The sequence below is a fragment of the Cyprinodon variegatus genome, unplaced genomic scaffold (assembly GCF_000732505.1).
Source record: "Cyprinodon variegatus isolate N-32 unplaced genomic scaffold, C_variegatus-1.0 Scaffold1433, whole genome shotgun sequence".
Lineage (NCBI taxonomy): Eukaryota > Metazoa > Chordata > Actinopteri > Cyprinodontiformes > Cyprinodontidae > Cyprinodon > Cyprinodon variegatus.
Window position 1 is genome coordinate 62,998 of NW_015151886.1, and position 26,059 is coordinate 89,056.

Below are 26,059 nucleotides of genomic sequence, written 5' to 3' on the forward strand. Positions count from 1 at the left end.
CAAGATATAAAAAGGTGGGTGTTATTATAGTGTAATTATTTTATAAAGAATGTGTTTCAAATACCTTGTCTGTCATAAAACGGCACAGATGGACTCAGTATTCAAGTTGAGACTGTCAGTAGGAAAGTTTAAAACGTTTATTAAAACAAAACGGAACTGAAGAGTGGGGTTGTGGAACGGCGACTTAAGGGGTGGGGCCCAACCCATCACTGACTCTGTAGTGAGAAACACAGGTAAGTGACCATGATCATCTGACAGGAGAGGATTATCAGAGTGAGTCACTTACCTGGTTCAACAGTTCAGTCCATTCTCTGCGTGGAAGGCAGGATCCACCCGATGGACTGCCGAAGGGGATCCCGGCGCAGAGCCATCCAGGGTGTCCTTGATCAATGCAGCTACCACAGAGAGCTGACGGGAGACTGATCCAGGTCAGAACCGGACAGTTATGAGATCTCAGGTGTCCTCAGCTCATTTAGGAGTTCAGATCCCTACAGAAACAGACAGAAACAGGGTTCCAGGAATCCACAGAGCCGGTTCAGAGTTCCAGAGAGTCCAGAAGCGTGCCCGGACAGACACGCACAAATGCAGACAGGCAGGCTCAGATGCAGACGGGTAGGCTCAATGGTTGAGGGAACAGACAAGACGTTGTAGAAGAATTTCTGCAAGACTTTAAACTGGTCTCCTCTTGGGGGATCAAAATACGAGACAAACACGAAACCTCTGAACCCACTGACACCCAGGAATGAAGACAGGACCTTAGAAATAAAGCAAACAACAAACAGAAAGCAAACAAACAATGATCTGGCACCAATTCCTCGGGCTAAACTGAATATAAAGCACAGACACAGCTAGAAAAGATGAGTGAAAATTAGGATAGGGGCAGAACTAGGCAGGTGAGTGAAATTAACAATTAAGATGAAGCTATCAGGCCAGATCACGAAATTGTCCCGCTAAATAAAAAATGCCTGTTTAGCTCGTTGGGGCACTTTGTGTCTCAATGTAAAAAAAAAAAAAAAAATAGGTCCAGCAAAAAAGAGAAGTAAAAAAAAAAAGGGGTTAACTTTAAAAATAGGTCAGCTGTGATGTTCTGCCAAATGGACCAAGTGGTTCAAACCATTGGGTCAGTGTTGAAACTGGGTCAGTTGCATTAGTGTGAAGGTTAAAAGTGAAGACTGTGACAGAAGAAATGGTTTCGATTTGAGTTGTAAGAGCTTTATAAAGTATATTGTCCTCTCATTTTTACAGTAAAAGCAGAACCGTTTGTCAACAAATGCCAGTGGCTAGCTTTCTTTTAAAATAGCTTCTGCTCAGTAGGAGCAGAGTTGCTCTCTGAACTTGTAAGAGGCTCTAATGTCCTTCACTTCCACATAGAGCTTCAGGTTGTGGCTCTGTTTTCAGTGCTGTGTTTATCTGGAAAGAAGAGCAAAGGAAAGATGGTTGATTTGTGTTTGAGTTCACCTCAGACAACCACCGCCACATACCCCCCAGTGTTTACCACAGATCTTTACTTCAACAGCAGATCGGATCAGTCGAGACGAGACACGGTGACGTCAGGCCATCAGGGACAGAAAGGAGACGACGCAATAATACTCCGCTTTCCCAACCGTTTGCCATGCATACATCATTCCCGTAGCGGCGCAGATAACCTTCTGCCTCTGTTATCTTCACAAGTCACGAGTAGAGCCCGGTGTTTACAGCCCCTCTCATCCCCACATCACAGGAGAGTGGGAAAAGACTCCCCCTTCCAATAAATTCTTCCTATCAGACCAAGGCACGAGTCGCAGTAGCTGGATCAGATTTACTGGTGCCACTAGGCTCTAATGAATAACCCCCCCTCCCGCCTCTGCACGTCCGCCGGGCCTCGGCAGTGAGCCTTTCCAATCGGCTGCTCGGCTCACTGCAGAGCTATTGATAACGAGCCCTGGGGGAGGAGAGGAGGGAGGGAGGGAGTTTGCCAGTGAGCTCAGCGAGGGCCGTAATGAAGGAGCCCAGGACTCTGCAGAGAAAACAGCTGGCGTAATGAGAGGAGCGCAGGGGGTCACCCGGGTTGCAGAGGTCAGTGTGGCAGGCGGTGCTGCTCCTTACCTCCGAGACAGTTTGGAGGAATTGTTAGGGGAAGGTTTTGTCAAGGGAGGCGACATGGTGCTGGAGACCAGGCTAGCTCCAGTCGATATGCTGAAACATCCAGGTTCAGGTATCTAAGATCAAATACAGCTGTGGTTTCGCCTTATTTGTCTTATTGGATCCGAGGGGAGGTTTGAAACTCTTGGACCATTTGTTAAATGTTTTAGCAGATGAGAAATGCTGATTTATCCAAGCAAGTCATAAAATGGCTGATTGAATGAGCTATAAAGAGAATTGTAAAGCATCTTGTAGAAACGGAGCATTGCTGGAGGCTGGGATGCATTTAATCAATGGTTTAATTCAGACTGGTGAATGCAGGCTTCCTTTGCTGGTAAACGGATGTTTGACCCGCTTTACCCCACGGTCCCACTGGGCATTACCTTCCATCATTAATGACAACCCTGAGACGTAGTTAGGCTTCGAAAAGTCAGAAAGATCGACACATGCATAGATTCACGCCTTTTTGGTGGAGCAAATGACAACTTCCTTTAAATCATCTTCGATGTTTGTTTTTTTCTTTTAAGAATTGCCTCCTTTATCTCTGCACAGCAGCTCTTATCGCTGTATTGCTTTTGAAGGTCTAAGAGGTCAGCATGTTAATTTGCACCATGTTCCACTTGGCTCTTATCTCATTCAGACCATGAAATATTTTGGCACAGCTCGACAAAACAAGAAGCCCCTACAGGGATCAAAGTTCGACCTCCCCCAGCTGAGAGTTCTCCCTTTAAGAAAACAGTTTTCCTCTTCACGCCTACATAGGAACTAATCAGACCATTCAGGTTACGCAGGCGGTAATTAATTTAGCAATCGCTGTTAATTACGTGAGTGTATTTCCATTGCCCTCCATTTTTCAGCAAATATTTACTGCCGTCTTACTTGAAAAGCAGCCTCCCATTTCCGTCAGGGCTCGTCGGGAGTGTGAGATGAAATTAAACTCGCAGATAATGAAAGAGAAACGCTTGATGCAGATGGATGTTGTGGAATGAGAACCGTCGGAGAAATGGAGTACGCTGGAACGAGCCAGTGAATTAGGATAAAATGGAAATCCATCTCTGTGGTTGTTATCCATTTAGCACACGCTGAATTTAAATGGATGAAAGCTTTAATAACCTGGTTAAATCCCCACTGTCGGCTGCCAAGAGGCAAGCATGTCCTATTTTGACAAGTGTCAGGTAAGCAAATAATCCACAACAATCGGCCTGTAAATGTACCTGAAGCGGGTTTACCCCAGTGATCTGAATTTTACTTTATTTTCTTTGTTAAAAAGGGCTTTGTTTTGCTAATGTGCTCAGAAAAGCAGTGGATTTATACCTGATCTTTTAAAAAGTTTCTCAACGCCTCTCTGCTACAACTTTAGCCCAATTGCAGCTTTTTCCTTTCTTGTCTATGGTTGTTTCTCCACCGCTGCAAAGACTGGATTACTTTTGGTAAAATTAACAAAAACCTGCTATGTAATCCCTTCAGCTTCCATTATCACATTTAAAGTAATTTTTTGGATGTTAATATAAACCATCCTGCTGCTCCCAGGTGTCCAAATAATTTTAAGCAGTTTTTTTTCGAAAGCAGGGCAAAGTCCTCCACTTTAAGCAGTTAGCATGTTGGGGTGAGTGAATCTGCTTGCAGAAAAAAGGCTGCTTATTAATATATATATTTTTTTCCAATACTTTTTTGTTCAGTTTTGCACAAACCCCCCCTCCCCTTCCCATCCTGAGGAAAAAAGATCCAAATATGACATAAAAATAACATAATTTTATGTAACAGGTATAATGTATGACCTTCTGAGGTTTAAAGTTATTTTTTCCAGCGACACACAGCTGTTTGTTTTCTGTAAACCATTTTGGAACTAGTAGGTGGAATCAGATTCCCATATGACATGAAATATTTGTTCAGTAGCTCTGTAATTTTCATATAATTTCCAGTTAGATAAAGGATGCAGGGATGCAGATGAATTCAAATGTTTGTCACGTTAGATAATGTATAACACCAGCCCTGCTGAAAGAGTGACTTTCCCTTATATAAATGTTGTAAACAAACATGAGAGAATTCATGTTTATACTTGCAATTTTTTGTTTTCTGGTTTCAGGTATAGTCAAGGAAAAATGTGACTAATGACTAACCCGGTGTTATGTGAAATCATTTCATATCCTGACGAACGTCAGACCAGAGGACTTCTTTGGACATAATGTTCGATCTAATTTCCTCTTTTGATTTATTCAAAGCTGCCTTTGAACATTTTTTTTAATAATCATGGAACATACATTAGAGAAAAATACAAATTGTTTACCACATGAAGCTGGTTTTCTAATGCCGAGAAGTTGGGCAACATATATTTGCTCAAATTGCTACGTAGGAACAACAAAGATAACAAAAAAGAGTTTAATTTGACAGATTTAATTTGCCTTTTAATAGTTCAAAAACGAAGTCCCTTTGTCAAAGCAGGCATGTACTTTATTTCCCAGTATCGTGTTGTTCAATGCGAGTTGAATGAGATGGCTTTGTTTCAAAGGTGACTTTAGCGACAGTCCGTTATTATGTCCAATGCTTTCACATATGTCACACAATTATTTACTGAGAAGTAATCGAAGCGGATTATTTGGTATTAGACGAGATTGAGTTACACTGTCTGGTCATATTGGGAGTAGATTTTAATGTCAAATATTTGTGTGTCATATGCCTCCAAACCTCGGTTGATCTCCTATACCAACAGTTCTTATTCCCTCTGCTTTTGAAAAACAATCTGGGGCTTATCAATAATGATTGTTATATTGTCAGCTTAACGTCAAAAGATCGAAAGTTAAAAATGAAACAATCTTCAGTTTATTTTTCACAATTAAAAGACTTTAACTCTTTACAATCTGTTACATCATCCATACCGCACAGTAAAAAGGTTTAAAACTCTATATATAAACTGAAGGCACCCATGCTCTTGTCAAATATTAAAACTCGCTAGAATAGTTTGTTTTAAAGGTCCTTCAACTTGCTTGCAAAAAAAAGGGAAGTATAAGACTCAAGGACACTAAAAATAAAAAATAAAAGAAAAATGTAAAAATCTGGAATGGACCCATTAAAATGAGTGTTTGTCTTTCTGCTCATCATGTACTGTATGACAAGTGTTCAGTTAATGCCTTTTTTTGGTTCATCAACTTGTTTATCCGAAGAATCTACTTTATGTCCTTTTAAACTCCATTTTCTCGATTTCTAGCTTGGGAAGGGCATTATTTGGCCTTTTTGCGTGTCTTCATGCTCAGACTGTGAGCTCTGGATGTCAGCGTCTTTCTGTTGGGCTGAACATGTGGTCGCACTGGCCTCATTTGAGCTATTGATTCCTCTAACCACATACAAAATTTCCCATCAGAGCACCAATCTGTACCTTGTTTCAAACACACAAACTAGATTCTTGGATCAATTCCACTGCCTGTAAGCACATCTTCCATCCCATCCATTAACTTTCCTTGGCAGCGCTGCCCTTTTTGGATAAAGGGCAGCGAGCCATCATTGTAAATAAGAATTTGTTAATTAATCACTGCCTCCACATGCATAGACTAAGAGCTCAAATGCTTTTCAACTCCTTGACTGTTGGAAACAAATATTACAATAAGAGGATGAATTCATAAATCCTTATATTTCAAGTCCAACTTCACGGCCTCTTTTTATTTCAGTTTTATTTCACTTCAATAGCAACATCTTCTCCCTTGTGTTTCTCATCATTGAGTTGAAGCTTCAGCCTAATGAAAATCATGTAGCGTATTTAATTTCCCACAAGCATTGAAGGCAAATGGTGGTTTTTCACTTTCAGTAGATCTATTCACGGCATCCAGAATAAACCACTGCAACACACATTCCTGCAAGGCCGCCTGGTAAATAACACATGCAGTTAAGAATTGCTTTTATGCGACATGTAAAGGTTAATATGAAACTGGTATCTGTGAGATTATATAAGCTGCAAGCTGTTGCTTGCTTGGAGAAAAAAAAAAAATCCAGAAGCTTTTTCCAGCAGGGAAAAGAAACTACCACGAGACAAGAATGCATGGGACAAGACCTAGTTACTATGGAAACAATAGAAATCTAAAAGAGGTGTTGGGCGGTGGGAAAGAAGGATGAGAGGAAGAGGAGAGGAAGACGAACGTAGGGAGGTGTTGGGATGTTTTTGAGACGGATGATTGTGAAAGGAGGTAGAGCGGATCAAAAGGATGAGAATCTAGGCCTCCCCAGTGATAGTCGATGTTATTTATTCATCTCTTGCATGCGTACCATATCATCATTCATAACTGCAGCCAGTCTTTGGTACCAAAACAAACATTTCAAAGTATTTGCAGAGCTGAAATATGTTCCCTCGGCTCATTATCATGCTAAATGACAGGGGTCTCTGATTGGTCCTTCCTTAAAGACAAGCGGTGTTCAAACATGCAACCAAATTGAGTAAATCATCCAAAGCTTCCCCTTTCTTACAATAAATGATTTTTGTCTTGAAGAAAACAACTAGGCAAGAATGATTCAGACAACAATGGGAGAAGGAATGAGCTCAGTATGAATAATTAAATAGGCGATGATGGAATGATGGCGATGAGGAAACAACAGCTAATTAACACCAAGAGGTGAAACCAGGGACGAATGGGAAACTGTAATTGATCCCCTTTTTATTCCTAAAAAAAGGGATTTCATCTTTTAATGGTGTAAACAACAGCCAATAAAACAGCTTGATGTCAATACTTGAGATTTTATTTTACCCCGATTTAGGACACCCTGTGCCGGATGAAGCAAAGCAGTCCCAGCAGTCCCAGGTTACCTATCAGTAACCGTGTCTGTTTCAGCACTTATCATCATTAGAATTTCTTTTAGTATTATATCTTCAGTAGAGGGGCCAGGGCATGATCTACAGGGGCACTGGCTCCCATTGGCCCCTGTCTAGAACCGCCCATGACAGTGAATACCCTATACATAAGCCTGCTGACTGATTACAAGACTGTATACACCTGCGATTCTAATTAGTGGACACGCCTTGCTGTAACATTTTACTTTGGTCACATTATTTCTAGTCTTTTCTAGCTTTACCATCCTTTTTGTCCAGGGCTGTTTAGCTTATTTATTTAACCATTCTGTTAGGGTATGGTTGAAAAGCAATGTCCAACCATTGTAATTTGTTTATTGCCATCTATATTTCAGTTATTATTACATCTGTCACATTTTGTAGCATGAACAATGTCTATAAGTCTGACTCATACCAAATACTAAAGACATGCATGGAAACTTTTGAGAATTTAGAAAAGTTATGAGAAGTTCAATCAAAATTTCTCAACAATGTTTTCAGGAATTTGTCAAGCAGCAATAATTTCTGCAACCCTGACTCACCAAAAATATTAAAACTGAGTATCGGACAGTGAGAAAAAGACGCTTTATCTTGCTTTCTTGACCGATTACGTAAATTCTTAGTTGCAGCTGTTTTTCATATTACAGCCTCCCTAGTGCCCTGGCGTTGCAGCTCATTTCCATTGCTAATAAGAAAGACGCTCTTGACTCATTGCTGATTTTTTCCCCCTCAAAGAGTTGTTGAACTACGTCAAACCGCCCAGGATGCTCATTGTTGTTAAGCCAATCGTGCAGCTGTCGAGGCTTGTTTTTTTTACTCCCATTTTCAACCACCCACCATCCCACGCATCCATGTGTTCCCACAACAAACACCATTATCAAAACAAACATTAGGGGGATAAAAGCAAGTCAAGCTACTAGAAAGGCTAAGGTTTTTTTTGTTTTTTTTTGTCTTCTGCAAACTCAGCAGGGACTCCATCTCTGAATGTTACCACTGGCCCTTTATGCCCAAGATAGAGTGAAATCATATATTCAGTGGGCAACATAAAGTTTATCACAAACAGACAGAGAAAATGTTCAACCATCAGTAAGCAAATAAAAACAAAGAGAAACTGGTGATTTGGAAAACAAATATCCAGGGCAGAACACTAAACCTGTTTTATTTTGAGTAATGCATAATTACACTAGAATTAGGTGGGATCTCTCATTTTGATTTGGATATTATAAAGGGGCAGACGAAGGGCTTCTACCTTTAGCGGTCACCAGTTTTTGTTCTAGTCTAACAGGTGACATTAATGCAGTGGTTTGCCAATAGTATATTATATAATAGTTGTGAAAAATGAAGTATTTTCTCAAAGTATTTAGTCTGGTACACATTTTCTTCCTTAGAAACACTTTTTGTTATATATATGAACCATCTTGCAATTATATTTCTTGGTAGGATAAAAGATGAGTCAAATCATGACTTCATATGGTCGTTCATGGAGTCCCCAATGGCAAAAACGATTGATGGTCCAGAACCCAAGGTGCAGAAATAAACCTCTGTTGTAGAGTATTTGGACTCAGTCATAACAGTATAATGCCAAGTGTATCTTATTTGATACATGAGTTACTTGAATTATCTACTCAGTATGCAGACAGTTTTTCTGGAGTCCTCTTAATCATCTAACTACCTGATTCACGTGTGTTGGACCAAGGGCACATCTAAAGGTTGCACGATACCTGTCCTCAGGAACAAGAATTGGGAAACACAGCTGTTTTGGGTGTATGTGAAATGTTTCCACTGGGTATGTCTTGTGGTCTTGCATAGCTTTGTACCAGCGTCAACATTATGTAGAAACTCACACAGTGCTTGGCTCATGTACAACCTGGAGAGAGATCTGCGTGGCACTATAGAGCTCAGCTATAACACCCTTAAGTTAAAGTGGTTCCGTTGATCAGTATCAGAGGCGTAACTTTCTGAAGGACTGGTTTGGACATGTCCCCACCAACTTTGGCCTGGCGGGGACAGTCCCCACCAATAATTTCTGCTTTTTTTTCACTTTTCCCTTAATTTTTTTTAGTTAACAGTAACAGAGGTTGGTTGTAGCTATCTGTATCCAGAGCGTTTTGAGTCCATGTTTTTTTCCTCACTCCTGCCTGCTAATGTGTCCCGCTGTAACATAATAGGATCTTTCGCTTTCGATTCACTGCGTACAGAGTAGCTACGTGGTTAAAGGAGAGACACACAGTAGCTCTAAGTGAGTTTTAACTACCTCGACACATGTTTAACTAAAATTTACCAGATGGGTTTGTTGAAAAGTTTCAAGATGCCACTGGAAAATCTGTTCGTTTGACATACAGAGCATTTCAAGCAAAAAACGGCAACAGATTATAAGTTTATACAAGTTAATATCATAACGTAACGTAAGAAGATTGAGAACATTTAGTTTAAATGTTGTTTTTTTCTTTACTATTTAAAAAACTGGGCTTCTCAGAGGACCATGAGTCAGAGTTAAAGGTCAAAATGGGTTTAGTAACTGTAGGTCCATCAGCCATCACCCTTAGAGCGTCCTAACTGACTTTCATCACAAAGTTTCACCCTACCTCAGGATGCCTTCCTTTGGGGTGTTCTGTGATTGTTCCAGTGAAGGGAGATTTCAGGGTAGACCCAAAATCAATTGTGTGACAGTAGATTCCCTTCTGACCTGAAAAAAAATAAAAAATAAATACCTTGTCTACTCTAATGACAGAACCTTATTTGAAGAGAAAAGTAAGGATCATTTCACTATAAATATCATTTTATTTGTAAATACTACACAGTATAAGGATGCTTTCTCAAAGGTCTTCAGGAACTTGCTTTATTGGTTTGAATAATATGTTTAGAGGATTCTTGTTAATTTCCCTAATTCTAGAATTAAATTAACTGTAAATTATATAGGGCCTTCTTCTTGTGTCTGAGCATACACACAAGTACACTGATGACCACTATGAGCAACATTAGATGTTCATGCTGAGGCCACACAACAATATTAAACTTGTTATAAACCCAGGATCATAGAAAATTTCATTATTTATTAAAAGAATAAGATATTTTAGCAGCAATTTCCATTAGTTTGCTTGAAATATAAATGACTTTGCCCACTTAAAATGAAAAGTACAGCTTCAAGTGTTCAAGTTCAGCTCGAGTCAGAGTGAGGGTCCTGCTCTGGGAGAAATGGATGTTTTTTTTGTTGTTGTTTTTTTGGATAATTTTATATATATTGCATTTCTACTAATTCTACTACTATAAATTATATAATAGCAAAAGCATTTCAGATACATACCATAAATAAGAAATATTGATAAATATCACTGGAATATGAACAAATCTGACTTAAATGTTATATATTTTCATATTTGCCCAACTTGAATAGTTGTCCAAACATGCCACTTTAAGGCCCAGTCCCATTTCTCTCACCAGGTTCTGAGAACACTCCAGTGAGTCCCCTCTACTGTGAAGTACACTCAATGAGGAAAATGCAAGTAAAGATCTCCTTAAGAAATGGGACACCACTAGTTGTAAAATTACATCCTAGCCCAGTAGATGATGGTAATAAATAGCCTGTACACTTCAGTGATGTGTTCTTCTACGTCATGCATAAACACCACCTGGGTCACAACCTTCTGCTTGGAAACTCTGCCATACATAGAACTTTTCACCAAACACGTGCATAATATTGAACAACAACATTATAACCAAAAGTAAAAAGTCAATTTAGGTATGGAGGACCAACTCTGCCATAATTAAAATTAAATACAGAATAAATAAATGCAACAAAATAAATAAGCATACATTAACTGACCCCCAATAATACAATAAACAAATAAATGTATGTATAAATTAAATCATACAGTGAGACATAAATGTATATATCTCTTTTAATTTGCTTTCTTTTTACCTATGTAATAATTACCTTATTTATTGTCCGTTACAATCTTCAACTTCATTTATTTAAAGTATTTATTTATGTGCATTATTTATCCATGATATGTATAAGCCAGCTTGGATAAATAAAGTTATCAAAACCATCTCTAAATTAAGAGACAATAATATCATTAACTACGACAACTTTTTCATGAAATTGCAGTTTCCAATAAGATACAAGGAATACAAAATAATTTCAATAAAGCAGGCTTGCACATGTGAAGCATGTAAAGCATCTTGCAGGCTGAGGTAATTAGTGATTGTCTATAAAGATTCCTTGCTATACAGTAAGAACCCAAATTAAATAAAAACACAAATGATGCGTTTCTTATTCTTTGGTTGTTGTTTTTTTTATTTTGTTTTATATGTTTATTTAGTGTGCCCATGGCACGACTAAAATAGTATAGTAATAATTTCATTGTTGATTTTAGGTTGAAAGATTCAATGCACAGATTCAAAATAATGCAGAAAAAATTATATTGGTCTAATAGATTTATAGTGTATGTTTGATTTTATTTCATGTGCTGCATAGATTTACTAGTGCACTGAGAATGCGTAAGCAGTGCACAGCTGCGTATGCAGTCAGCTGAGGGAACATTTCCTCCAACTAGGTGTGTCAATTTCCAGGTTTCTTCTTATGCATCTAAAGATTCAGGTTATAAGCTAGACTTCTACTACCAGTATGTCTGTGCTGCAGTTAGATTCTGAGGCTTATCACAAAGAAACATATTTCAGACAAATGTTCTTGGCAAGAAAAAAACCTTTGTTGAGCTGTTTTATTTTTTTTTTTTTTGCTGGGTTTCTATTCTGATAGAAGGTTGTCTTTTATTGAGTTTACTTTTTCCGTCTAGCCACTGTAAGGTGAAAATTGATTATCTATTCCAGTACATGATGGAGTTTTGCAGGAAAAGCCGAACTTACCTTTGGAGTCATACGGCTCATATCAATATGCCCCACCCCCTTTTTTTAGAGGTTGCCATTTGTCACAGCTTCTAACTAATTTCCTCCTCATTGTATCTCAGAAACAGCCATGCTGTCAATGTCGCATGACCGCCACCAGTGATATTACCGTCACAAAAGCTAGTTAGGGTACAAGGATTTTTCTGGGAAACTCCCAGGAGGCTGCCAGTTGGTGTGCCAGTGATGACTCTCAGCCTCAGCTGATGAAATCCAACTAAACATTGATCCAGGCATCTCAACAGCCTCCTGTGTGCAGCTTTTCCTGTCCATTTGAAGATGTCCTGCTGAGAGCCATCGCTATTTGTTGTGGGCCACAAAGGCCAGAAAAAGACTGAAATGGATGTAAAGAAATTCTGTTTTTTCTTATGTGGTTTGGGTCTGTGCCGGCTTGGTGCCAAAGCATTTCTCCCCGCATTTATGAGTCATTTCCTGTTGACTATCAGCTGGGCTCCCCCTATTGAATTGGACCCCGTGTTGTCCTCTGCAAAGGAACACAAGGGAACTGGTGAGGGTGGGAAACTATCAGTTTAATATCCTCAACCAGGATCAAACAGACGCTGATGTATGGCCTGAGAGTGTGTGTCATTAAGTGGAACGAGCAGAGACGAGAACTGTGGGGGCACTTTTATGAGGACACCCCCCCCCCATCCCTCCTCTCTGATTTAGAAAGCTGACATCTCTTAGTTGGCATTAGCAATGCATAAAAATGAGACTGTTTTAGCCAGGAAGTGGCAGCAATGTACTTCTCATTTTCAGCAGCGTACAAGATGAGTTTGTTTCAATGCCTTTTTTCTTAGATCACTTCTATTTGTGCATATTTTTTATTTACTTCTGTGGTATTAAAATAGTGGTAAGATCTGCTGCCCAGCTCATAACTCAGAACCGGTTACTCAGGGTTACAAGCTCTGTATTCAGAACAGAAAAGCTCTAGTTTTTCAGAATTGACTGTCATTTTTGGCCATTGTTTTGAAATATAACTTTAGATTTTGCAATGCATTTATAGTAGATGATGATTAATCGAAAGAATACATGGTAGGATGGAGAGAAAATGAATAAATAAATGAAAAGAAAGATGATTGGTTGTATGGATGAAGGGAGAGAAAGGATGGAATGACAGATGGATAGACACATGGAACACCAGTTGGATGGATGGATGCTCTTATAAATTAGATATGAAAACTAATAAAGTATTTCAGGCTCATGTTTATTTTTTTCCGAAGTTTTGCAGAATTTAAACTGTAATTCCCAGCCTCTCCCAAACCCGTGTATTATTCCTCCTCTGTGCATCTTCTTATTTATGAATTTCTTTGTTGATATTTTCCCCAGGTTCAATTTAATCAAATTCTGCTTCTCATGTGAACATTATTTGAGAGCATTTCATTTGCCAATTAGCCAGCTGCTCCGCGGTTAAATAATGAATATGCTAATTCTAAAGCTCGGGGATGTGTTGTGTTTTGAGCTGCAGCAGTGACATTTATCTAAGTTGGGATCCTCGCAGTGAGGTACAGCATGCACGGCTCTGCCTCTGTGAAGGACACATTCTCCCAGCGTGCCCATATACATACAGATAGGGCTTTTACTGTGTTTATTTATGTAATGCAGTATTATGACTGTGAATGCATAAAGTACAGTCGGAGTCAGAGGTAATGCTTTATAGGGAGGCTTTCCTCCATGCATGCTGATGTGTTTGCCCACCTTTATCTCAATGGGGCATTGAGTGCATTTTCCTGACAGTTCTAATTGAAAGCCATGCAGAGCTGAGCTGGTGGATGCATATAAAGTCCCAGTTATCATCAGACTGCGGCGGCGGGGCAGAGAGCGGTTGTTCTCGCCCATGAGCTCAGTGACAGATTCTGCTTTTAATCTGCTTATTGAAGTCTTTGGAGCAATCCTTCAGTATGCATGTACCGTGTCGCCACATACTGATTTCTGTCAGACTATTAATTAGCCCATTAAACTGTGTCCTACTTATGGTGGATGACAGCTAAAATGCCTGAAAGCATCTGTCCGTCCATCCTTTCATCTGCTGCTCATCAACCAATCTGTAGTTTTTGCAGTAGTTCCCATGTGACTTATATTAAACATTGTTAGTCTTTGTTTTTATAGTAACAGGTATGTTTAGATAATAACTTCCCCTTCAGCCGCAACAAGGATCTTGGTGGAATCACCAACTTCACCTGAAATGTTACTTAAATGCAGCGTTTAGCAGAGAACACGTTCAACACCAGCTTGGTACACCTGTTGATTTACATTAAAATTTTCTTTGTCCAGATATTTGGGGTAGGATAAATTATCCAACGATACATGAGGAATGGTGTTCTGTGTTGATCTACCATGGAGTGGTGGACTGTTTTTAAGTAAGGTGGCAAAACGGATTGTTGGAACGGAAGTTGTAATGATGGAACAGATTGGCAGAAACATTTAAAGTTTAATATATTCAACTGCTTGCAACAAAAAATATCTTTTAAAAATATTTTCAAGCAAGGGTTAACTGGTCTAAAACTTAAATTCTATTCAATTCAGTTTATTTCTATAGCACCAATTCACAGAACATGTCACCTCAAGGCACTTTACAATTCAATCAGATCATACAGTCAAATTTATTCACAGTTTTCTATCTAAGGAAAACCAGTTGATTGCATTGACTCATAAACTTGAAGGCATCCCTCACACCAAGCATGCTTCTAGCGACAGTGGAGAGGAAAACTGGGGTTTAAGGAGACAGCAGAGATACAGAAAGAAGGTGAAGATATATACATAATACAGAATCTATAGCTACAAACAATTTAAAACCTACAATATACTATATACAATATAAAAGCACATCCAACCTGTCACATAAACAGGACTAAACTGAAAAACAGGCCGAGCTCGAACCTCTATAAACAAAGGTGTTGATGGCAGCCGCCCAGCTGATATTTCTCTTCAGGACTCTGTCATAGCCAAATATGAACAGACCAGATGAAGCTACAGTACTATGAGAATAGGCAGAGAGAGCATAAAGTTGAATGTGGGAAAATAGAGATGGAATGAAGCAGAATGATGAAAAAGGGGTCCGCATGTCCTCTAGCAGACTAATCCTATAGCAGCATAACTATAGCAATACTTCAGTGAAAGGGATTAGGATAGGGTCTGCTTGGAAACGCTGGGACCACTCCAATTGAAAATCGGGGACACGTCATCACTGTGATCTCCCTGCTCAGTGTGTTTCTGTCACCATGTGCCTCTGTAGTTGTTTAAAAAAAAATCATAACTTAATTTAGGTAACGCAATATATTCCTGATTGAAATTGTAATTAACCAGACATTTCATGTGTCTTTAGACCAAATAAAGTACGACTAATGTCCAAATCATACAGTTACATGTAGAGTACTTACTTGCAATTTCCTCACTCCTTTATCAAGGTGAAATAAACACATACACTATAGCCATTGCATCTAATTTGTCCACCATTTTTGTTAACTCCAGACATTCAGTCTCAAGAGGTTTTGTGAGATTTCCAATTGGACTTTTTCTGAATAGAGTGGCCACCTGTGTGGTGTGCATTGGTTGCCGGGTGGTATCTTGTGGTATTGTGCTTTTATCGTAATGTGTCGGGTCTCTTAACATTTGAAAATCGTCTGGCAATTCTAAAATCTTTCTTTTATGGTATTTTGTTCACTCATATTTTTTCAAATATTTAAGCTCGAACATCAAAGTTCCTCTTTACTGATGATCAGTGTGAAGTTCTGCAATGATGCATCAAATATGTCTTGGAAAAAATCTACTCCATGAATAATGGGAGGTCAAAAGTAGGCTTTTAGAAATATACCGGAGGACCTAAGAAGGTTCCTCTAGGTCAATGTCCTAGCTTCTTTTGAAAGGATTTACGATCCTCTTCGATATTGGTACGCTCATACAAGCATTTTTGTTGTGGTTGTAAATAATCCATTAACATAATGGAAGCCTTTGCGTCTTTGTTAAATGCCGCAGCCTTGGCAGCTTTAGGCAGAGTTTTATCAGGTAGAAAACCCGATTGGAGGGCTGTTAAGCTGAGCATTTTAGGTGTCCTTGCTTCGGTGACCAGCATTCGTTCACTCATCTCATAATCCTTAATGCCTTCTCTTATCCTTCCAATAGCTGAGAGGTGCAGGACACCCTGAAATGCCAGTTTATCCCAGAGTTAAACACAACACATTCACTGTAACTTCTACAGACAACCACCAGTTTATCTTGCAGGCCTGTGTTTGGACTGCAGTTATAAAAACAGCTATTAACACATCAAACTTCTCATTCTGGTTGACAGATGAGCTGCAGAAGAACTGCTAACATAACCATTAGTGTCAGCCTTCTGCTTAAGATCTAATTACAGATCCAGTCCACGTTTTAGGACATGTGAAAGACGTTTGAAATCTTTGTTGACATCTAAATAGAAGTTCGCACCATTTTGGTCAAAGGGGGAACATTTAGCTGACGTTGAAATCAGATTTAAAACCTATACATGACTCCATAGAGAAATCACACTGTGCATGCCGAGAAAAAAACATGACATTTTGTTCTTTCAGCACTGTTTTGATGGTTCTTGCAGCTGGCTTGTGACATAAACTGGACAATACATATTTCCTTCTAGAGTTTTGCATCTGTGATCTTATAAGAAACGTTATCAAACTTCCTCACTAAAAAGAGTTTGTTAGATCAAGTAACAGAATTCATGTTTTGTTTAGTATGCATTATTTTTTAGGAAATGAGCAAACCAGAAGACATAAAATGGATACATATTAAAAGTAACATATCAAACCTATAGAGATATTTTGGATTTTTCTTGTTATCAGGAAATAGTCTTAAGAATTCATTGTTTCTATGCAAAATCAAACTACCTTTTTTTATATTTTCTACACACATTTCCTTATAAAATGGACTTTAAAAAAAGCAAACGAACAAGATCTAGGGAAAATACCTGTCTAGGTGTTTATACTATGGGGGACCAGCTCTAAATAAAAGCTTAATGACTAAATGGCTACCATTAAATCAATAAAAGATACATTATATACATACATTTAAGCAATAATTGAATTGTAAAAGTACAGGGAGATATAAATAGCATTGAAAAAATTATTGGGGCACAAAATACAAGCAATAAACAAAAGACACAAATATTAAAGCATATGATAGAATAATGATTACTTTATAACAGTAACTAATAAGTAAAAACTATTGTCATTTTTTATACACAGAGTGCATACAAAATAAAATTTTGTTGCGTACAGGTGTAATGATATTGCAGTTGGTGTAAGATAGATTATCAGATTAGTAATATTTATAAGTTGAAGCAGTGATCAGAATGTAAACAGTGTAGAAGAGAAACCAGTTTAAAAATAATGGTGCAAACGGGCATTAATATGAAAATTTCAGTGCATTTTAAAATAAATATGGTCCAAAATGCAGTATAACATTGAGTTGTGTTGTATTTAAAAAGTTTCAACCAGGTTGGTCGTGCAAAATAATGCCAAGTGTGATGCAGAGTCCAGTTTAGAAATCAACAGTCCAACAGTCGGCAGTGGGGAAGAAGCTGTTCCTGAACCTGCTGGCCCTGCAGCCGATGCTGCAAAGCCTCTTTCAACAGGGCAGCAGGGGGAACAGTCCATGGTGGGGGTGTGAGGGGTCACTGATGATGTTATGGGCTCAGGACACGCAGTGCTGGAAATAAAATGTGTTCTGTGGAGGGAAGAGGAGCCCAGATGATCCTCTCTACCGTCCGGACCAATCTTCTCTTTGTTTAAGTCTGAGGCGCTGCAGCCTCCACACAATATATCCACATAATATTATCATAATGCTCAATTAAACCCCCCAATTACAAGACATAATACATTTATGTCTGGATGTATAAATAAATGATTCTTCATAATAATAGATTTACTGTAGTTTAAATGCCATTTAATTGTATGCCTTTATATTTGAAAACATTTCTTTTTTTTTCTATTATTTCAGTGTTGGTCCTCCATATTCTACATATTCGTACACATTATTTTGAAGTTTTAATAATTATTTACATAAATTATCTTAATATTACACTTTATATTTTGTGTGACCTCATATTTTCCAGTTTTATTTTCAATTAATAAATTATTGAGTGGTTTATATTTATATGTATATAATTTTAGTGATTTCTGATTACTTGCTTTCAAATTAGAAGTTAAAGATTATAAGCACCAACGTGGGCTAAAAGAGATCAACTGATAAATGGATACACAATTTTGTGTTCACATTATTCCCCTAGCTTATTTTCCAAAATTGTACAATTTAAGTGGTACATCAATTGTTAAAGTTATTATGTTTCTTGTAAGGTTTTGTTTATTTAGTGAATTCTGACATTTTACCTTTTAATTAGTCCAGTTATTTTTCCATTTTTATCTTTCCTGATATTATCGATCTGTTCTAGTTCCTCTTTACAGGGTTTTCCACAGCTGCTCCCCATTAAGTTAATGATTCTCACCTGTCTAATAAACTGCTAATCATCCCCTCCCTGTGTATGCATTCTCTCTGCTTCTTTCAGTCATTGTCAGACCTTTCTATTGCTGTGTCTAACATGCTTGATCCCAGCTTCCCTTTATACTTCTTGCTGTTTTATTTATTTTTTTTTGCTTGTTTACTCTGTAATTAACTCCCATCATCAGGACGCTGCAGACCTCCTTGCGTTTAGGTCCAATTCAAAGATTAAAAGAAAAAAGGAAAACTATAATGATTTGATTTGAGGATGTGTAAAACTCTCGAGATAATGGTATTTTTTGTCATTATTGTGAATTTTTTGTTAGAATAGACATGCAAAGCTTTAACTGTAGAATGTTGAACATTTAACAGCACTGATCTGATTCACTTTGTATAATTACGCTTCCTTTCATTACGGTTTATCTGGGACAAGGAGCAGTTTCATTGTAGTGGTATGCATACCCTTCCCAGTGTATCAAAAGTAGGAAGGGAAAACGTGATGTAAATAGGGATGCATTATATAAGGGGTCACCAACCTTTTTAAGGCTGAGGGCTACTTCATGGCTACCGAGTCATAGGAAGGGCTACCAATACTGACCTATGAACTAAAGGGATCACTGTTCACCTACGGTAAATCTCATCCATAAAAAGTCATTTTCATTTTTATTTTATTCTTTTATTCATTTCTAATTTTCTTTTCAATATTGTCATTTTGAAACCACTGAAATATGATGAAATAGTTAACATGATGAAATAATACATAAATGATTAAAAAGAAGAGCAACAGAAGAAAAAAAAATTTAACTTAAACCACTGAGTGAGTTCTTCTGTTTTCAGAAGACGAAGAGGGCACCCCATGTGGCCCTTGAGGGCCCCTTGGTGCCCGCGGGCACCGCGTTGGTGACCCATGCATTATATCATCGGCATGTAATCCACATCGGCCAATAGCTTTAAAGGAAACATCAGGCACCAGCAGGTCATGTCCACTCCGCTGATGTAGCAATTTGCCACAAAAAAATTTGTTAATTGTAAAGATATAAAAAAATATATATATATATTTGCTTAACTTTTGGAAAAAGATAGCCGTATTGCTACTTGCTAAAACTCCACTCGACAGGCTGGAGAAAACTAAAGAGTAGGGCTGGGCGATATGACCTCAAATTAATATCACGATAAATTGGGAAGTTTTACCTTGAGAACGATAAATGCTCCTCCTCTTCCATCAGAAATAAAGGCATGTGCAACTAATCTATTTATAAATAATGTATTTATTACATCACATTACATTTTACATTAAATTAAATGTTAAAGTCTTGTACCCATTCAGGTTTAGGCATTCAACAGCAGCATGCAGTGAGCACATACCGAACTGAGCGTGCAGTGAGAACAATGCGCATCATTTAAAGTCGCACACCCTCACTCAAAACCGCTCTGCCACGTGCTCAACTCTGACAACGCGCCCTCGACTTCTTCTCTGCGCGCTAAGCTTCTACGCGCTCAGCTCCAATTGATTAACTGATGTAATTTCATTTACAGCTGTGTTACATGCTTCTTCACTGGGCTCATTCGCAATTTTCTTTGTTTACGCTTCTTACTGGATCGGTGGAGTCGCGTGATTACACAAATGCTGGAGTTTCTTAAAGGAGAAGGAACCAGTCACCTGCACACACAGGCAAAACAGCCGATTTATGTTTATTTATTTTACCGACATGAGAAATTGTCGCCGGTTATCATAGTGAATGACGGTAAAAATCCGGTTTATCGCCCAGGCCTACTGTATCTCCCAGCAGGTCTCCAAGATCCTGTATCCCTAGTTGTAAAATTTTTCTTTTGAGTAGAAGAAGAAAATGAAAAATAAATTTAGAGCTCAAATATTAATACAAAAACATTGAAAATGTCTTGTGGGGCTATATGAAGAAGTGAAAAGTTTCAGATGGAAACCTAATGAGACAGACTTTCTTCTTCATGCTTTTTTGTGCTTTGTGCATGGCCCTAAAAACAGGGATGACTACATGCTGTGTTTTGACCCAATCTAAAACTCTTTTTTTAAAAGCAACTTTTGCCAACTAAAGGTGTCATTTTTTAAAATATTTTACAGATCCCTGCGCACGTCCTGGACCAGGTCAGCAGGGTGGAATGCTCCCTTGGTTTATCTTTGTCCATAATAAGATGTTGGCGTTAGTACTCTGATTTTCTTTCTTCTGATGCTCGTTCTGACAGTTTCTCTGTACTGTTGCATCAGATAGAGTAGTGGCAAAGTGAGGGTTGAGTAATATTTATTCTGGCATAATTAAACTCAATGATGGCCGGCGCCGGTCGCTCCAAATCCCTCATTGACCGGGCCAAGGCAACAGTTGGTGGCAGCGTCTGTCACAAACAGCAAACTGTCACGTAGTGGAGGAACAAAGAGGCGCAATATCCGGAAGGAGTCGAGGAGAAAAGGTGAGGAGGCAATTCATTGCACAATGAAGCAAGAAAAGAAAAAAGATGAAAGGCTGTCTTGAGTAAAATTAAAGGTGATGGCTGCAAAGGGAAATAGAAGTACAGAAGTGGGCTGGAAGTGGGAGGAATTGAACAAGCTGAAAAGTGAATAAAAAAGGTTGAGCCTTTGAATCCCTGATCTTGAGATCAGAGGGGGGAATGACATTAGCTGAGGCTATGATGCTTTTTTTATCTCTTATTTCCTTCATTAGTCTTTTTCTTTATTGGAGGCATTAAATAACACTCAACAGTAGCAGATCATGCTGGATGTGATCACTCTAGTTTACCTCCTCATATGTCCCATCATGACTTGCGTTTCTTTGCCTGAACTTAAAAGCTACTTCAGATGTATAAAATGCAAATATCTTTTATCCAGAGCCGTACGGTCTCACGTTCCACCAAGATTGAGTTCCAGTTCGGCATAAGTGGGATTTAGAATCCAATACAATTCTTTCCTTAGCTGCATGAAGAGCTTTATTCTTTTCAGTAACAGATTTCCAAAAATCCATGCAATTAAGATCACAATGCAGGTCACACAGCAAGGAAGTCTTAATAATCTGGGCTGAAATTGTTCTGGGACGTACCCTCCAATTAGGGAGGCTCTCGACCTTAAACCTTTGAATATTATTGAAGCAAAGCCAAAAATAAGGACGGTTCTGTCTCACTTGAATCCCCTCGCCGTAATCCCCGGAGTCTATTCTCTCCGGCCTGGCTGGAGCCACTGACCTCCCCTTTGTGACTGAATTAATCCATAGGTGGAGATAATGCCCGTGTCACGGCCAATGGCAGGATGTGGCAGAAGGATAATCAATCCGCCGCAGTTGCCACTTGAGTCCCCACGGCCATGATTGCCTCTTCAACAAGAAAGAAAATAAATACGATTGCATTTTTGCTCAGCATGCATAGCCTGAAAGTTAAAGATTGCAGCCTTTAAAGCTTAAGATCCCATACCTGAGAGATTATTTTTTTCAAGTTGTCACAGAATCTACCTTGACATTTTAAATTGTTAGGGAGAATGTGCAGTTTTCTGTTAACCGCTTATTAGGATGTGTTTCTTTGAAATGGAATTTAATGTCTGGTGCAAAGCTAAGAGCTTTCATCTCTGAACTTCATCCCCACAGCAAAGCTTGGTGGTGGCAGCATCATGCTGAGGGAATGCTTTTATAGGCCCGAACTGGGGCACGGCTCGTTTTCTCTTAAAAGAAAATATATTGGAAAACTTTTATATTCCCTTTTATTTCCATTTTCCAAAAATCAAATTTGACTAGATTGCTTTTTACTCTCTGCTTCCCTTTTTTCGTTTTTTTTTCTGTTTCTGAAGTGTCAAGACACTTCGATTATTATTATTAATTGATTATTTTATTAGCTTACAGTATTTTTTGTAAATATTATTTTTTCCAGTAACAGCAGATTTAGGCTATTTTTTTAGCCTTTTTTGTTTCCCACCCAAAATAATCTTTCAATGGTGTAGCAAATTAGAGCACAGCGTTATCCTATTCAGCAGACATGACAGAAAATCAATGCTCTTCAGAAAATGATGCTCATCCATTTGAAGGGAATTCATGTTTCTGGTTTTGTCTGTCTGAGGGGTCTATTGTCATGTTCTCTGTGCTTTTTGTTGCAGTGCGAAGTTTGCTTCCAGTATTTGCTGGTATTAAATTGAACTCATTTGTCTCTGTACCAGTGACATGTTCAGCATGCCAATGGCTGCACCACCAGCCTAAACCATGATCGATGTACTCCGGGTAGAATTGCTTGAATTGTTCTTCTTTTTATGTAAATCCTTATTCTTCTTTTCTGTTTGAAGTTCATTTGTCCAAAGGATTTCTCGTTAGTCAACTTTTTTTTTTTTCCTCTTTGATTTTTATCTCTGAGATGTTCACCTCTTTGTTGAAGGTTCCTCTGCATTCTGTAGATTCTCCAAAGTTGTTCATTTATTCTTGTTTAAGGTTTTCTGCTCCTGAAATATAACATCTAAATGGCTATCATGGCTAACTCTTTGTGGCAGTTGTCTACAATTCTGTTAGCTTTAATCATTTATACAAAAGTAACAAAAAAAAAATCCACTGGACTTGGTTTTCAAGATTTGAAGATGTTTCGCCACCTCTCCAGGAAGCTTTCTCAATTCAAATGTCTGGATCTGCAGTGAGTTTGAGTCTTTATATAGACAAGGCCTTGTATTGCTTGGAAACATGCAAATGGTAACCAATGAGTGGGTCATTTGGTTCCATTGTTAGCCTTTAATATCTGAAACCTGCCTAGGATTGTTAAGGGTTGGTCGTTAAGGAGGTATTGGTCACCGGCTGGAGCGGGTAGGTGCTTTGTTCCGCTGTTCAACTCAAACTCACTGCGGATCCAGACATTTGAATTGAGAAAGCTTCCTGGAGAGGCAGCAAAATGTCTTCAAATCTTGGAAACCAAGTCCAGTGGATTTTTTGTTTTAACTTTTACAGAATGACTATGACCTGGATGACTGAGAATCTTCAACAGCATTTATACAAAAGTTTCTCTAATTTTGGTGCTTGTTGTATTTGCAACTAAAGATAATCTGACATTATATCTAAACGGCAAAGACTTCGAAAAGTTGCTGACATTTGGTGAAATTCAGCTTCCAATTATGCAAAAAAGACAAATATAATGGGACAAAAAAAGGACAACCTATTATGTATGTGTGTATTTTAGACAACACATAATGGTGTTTGTTTTTGCTATGTTGCTTTACTAAACAGGAAGTGTAGGTACCAAGAAAGCTAGTAATTGACTAAGGGTTTTAATAAATATGTTGCACTAGTCATTTAAGACACCGGCAGTATAAACATTTAATCAGTAATGTGAAGTAAATGTTTTCTATGTCAGAACCTATTCAGCATACTGTAAGACATAAAAAACACATAAAAATAACCCAATGAAAACACAATTACTTTATGGCAGCGATTACATGGCTACACTGCAAAAATTGAAATATAAGTAAGTCAATCTTTTTTTCACATGATTTGAATAAGACATTTTTCCAATTTAATAAGAATATTTATGCTTAAAATAAGAAAAAAAAATCCATTGTCTTATTTCAACTGCATAATATAGGGTAAGATAATTGTTTTAAAAAGCAATTTTGCAGGCATGACTTAAGTTTCCAGTCCAACTGTCGCTCCGTTCTTATAATTTAATCTATTTGTAATCAGTATATAGGAAATCGTCCTATTTTAATGATTCACTTTGAATTGTATGGTGACTGTTTTTCATTGATGTCAATTTAAACTTATAAAGTAAAAATTTGCAATAATAAAAATACAAATTGAAAACACAACCACTGACGGGTAAAGAGTTACCATTTCATCAGGGGTTGTACATTTATACTTTTCTTTGATGTAATTTTTCCTTCTTTTGCACCTCTTGTTTTTTATTGTTTACTAAATAAAATAATTTTTATCCCTTAAATTTGTGATTGGTACTTGTACTTTAGTATTATTCCACTTACAATTAAATCTTTTAAACTTTTATAATAATAAATGAATGTATGTAAGAATTGATGAAAAGGAAGAAATGCAAATCTTAAGTTTATTCAAACTACTTACTTTCATTTACAGATACTTAAACCAGCATATATGTTTTATTGACAGTTATCATACCCCATACGTAATAACTAATCTTATTATAAGGGCAAATATACTCCTTCCGTTGGCAATGGAAGGAGTATATTTCTCAAGATACGGGCAAATATGCTTGTTTTTATACGTTTACCGGTACCTATTTTTAGACACATTTTTATGGTGTGAAAACCAAACTGAGCATGGAAATGTCAAGCAGACATTGTGTCTGTAACTAGTACCTGTGGATGTCCACGAAATATAGTACAACCGACTCTGTAGGAGCCTTTAGTAAACATGTTTTTGCTCATATGTTTTGTTGAATTCAATGAAGCTGTGATCTCCTACATAGCCAGACTTTCGTTGGCTGTTTATTTTACAGACAGTATAGACAGCATACTTATTTACCCTAAAAAGGATGGTTCCTGTTTCCCTGACTTAACCAAGCCTTAGCAGTTCTCCTTCTCTCTTTTAAGCATTACAAAGTTTAGAATTTGGTTTTGAAAACAATAAAATCTGCTGAAACAATTCCCACACAATGGCTATTTCACTTTGTTTTATTTAAAGATACCAAAAAATGCAAAATATACATTCAGGGATGTTTGCTTTTTTTAGGACTATAAAAATTTATTTCAAATTCTAAAAGTAAGTTTATTTAATCTTCCCCATTTTTGTAATTTTACAGAACTCATTTGTGTTGTACAGTTGTATTCAGGGCGGTCTGACCGACAGAATTGCAGATTGTCAAAGTGAGTCTGACTGGCGTGCTGGGACTAAATAATAGCCTCTTTTTTTCACCTAACAGCAAGCGGCTCCTAGTTGGAGATGAAAGCTAAATTGAGCATATCTTTAGCCCCAAGACAGAAAAATTGCATGTCCCTGTTTTGTGTTGAACAGTTTGAATATTTGATTTTAAACTACCTTTAAACACAAAGGAAGACTTAATGTTAGTGCATGACAAAAATTGGCAGGGGTGCTATTTATTTTTGACCTCTGATCCAGGTAAAAGAGAGGGAATTTAGCAATCCTCAATAGTTTACAATTACGTTTTTTTTTTTTTCTACTTGAAAAGGAAAAATATGCAGAATAAAAATAAGGCAATGTTTTTAGCAGAGATAAAAGGATACAAAATTTGTCTAATGTTAGTCAAAGCCACAGCAACTGAACCCAAGGAGTAACATGGCCAAGACTTTTAGGTACAGAGACATTAAGAGGCCAAGACTTTTAGAGACCAAGACCATATAAGGCAGGCATCCCCAAAGTCGGTCCTCGAGGGCCGCTGTCCTGCAGGTTTTAGAGGTTTCCCTACTTAAGCACAGCTGATTATGATGATTGCAGCTGAGCAAAAGCCTGTTAATGAGCTTTCAATTAAAATCTGCTGAGCTGGAGCAAGGAAACCTCTAAAACCTGCAGGACAGCGGCCCTCGACGACCGACTTTGGAGATGCCTGATATAAGGTCTTGGTCTTATACTCTAAAGGTCTTGGCCTTGGCCCCTTAAAGTCATGGACTTGTCTTGTTTAAGGTCTGGGCCTTGTCTTGTCTCGGCCTCTAAATGGGTTGGTCCTGTCTTGGTCTTGGCTTCTTCAGGTCCTGGCCTTGTCTTGCTACTACTTGGTTTAAGTTTGTTTGGTTTTGACTAAAACACTATGTAAGGCATCAACAGAAAGTGAGCTGAAGCACAGAATTAT

At 38.0% G+C, this 26,059-nt stretch overlaps 1 protein-coding gene across 1 annotated transcript in view; it reads left to right on the forward strand.

The window, feature by feature from the left end:
- Nucleotides 1-2,019: 2,019 nt before the first annotated feature.
- Nucleotides 2,020-26,059, forward strand: part of LOC107103365 (neural cell adhesion molecule 2-like) — a gene marked incomplete at its 3' end in the record, with an annotated part of 74,247 nt that continues 50,207 nt past the window's right edge. Inside the window, exon 1 of the mRNA XM_015403038.1 lies at nucleotides 2,020-2,194. Coding sequence (XP_015258524.1) covers nucleotides 2,020-2,194 — 175 coding nt within the window. The remainder of the gene's footprint in view (nucleotides 2,195-26,059) is intronic.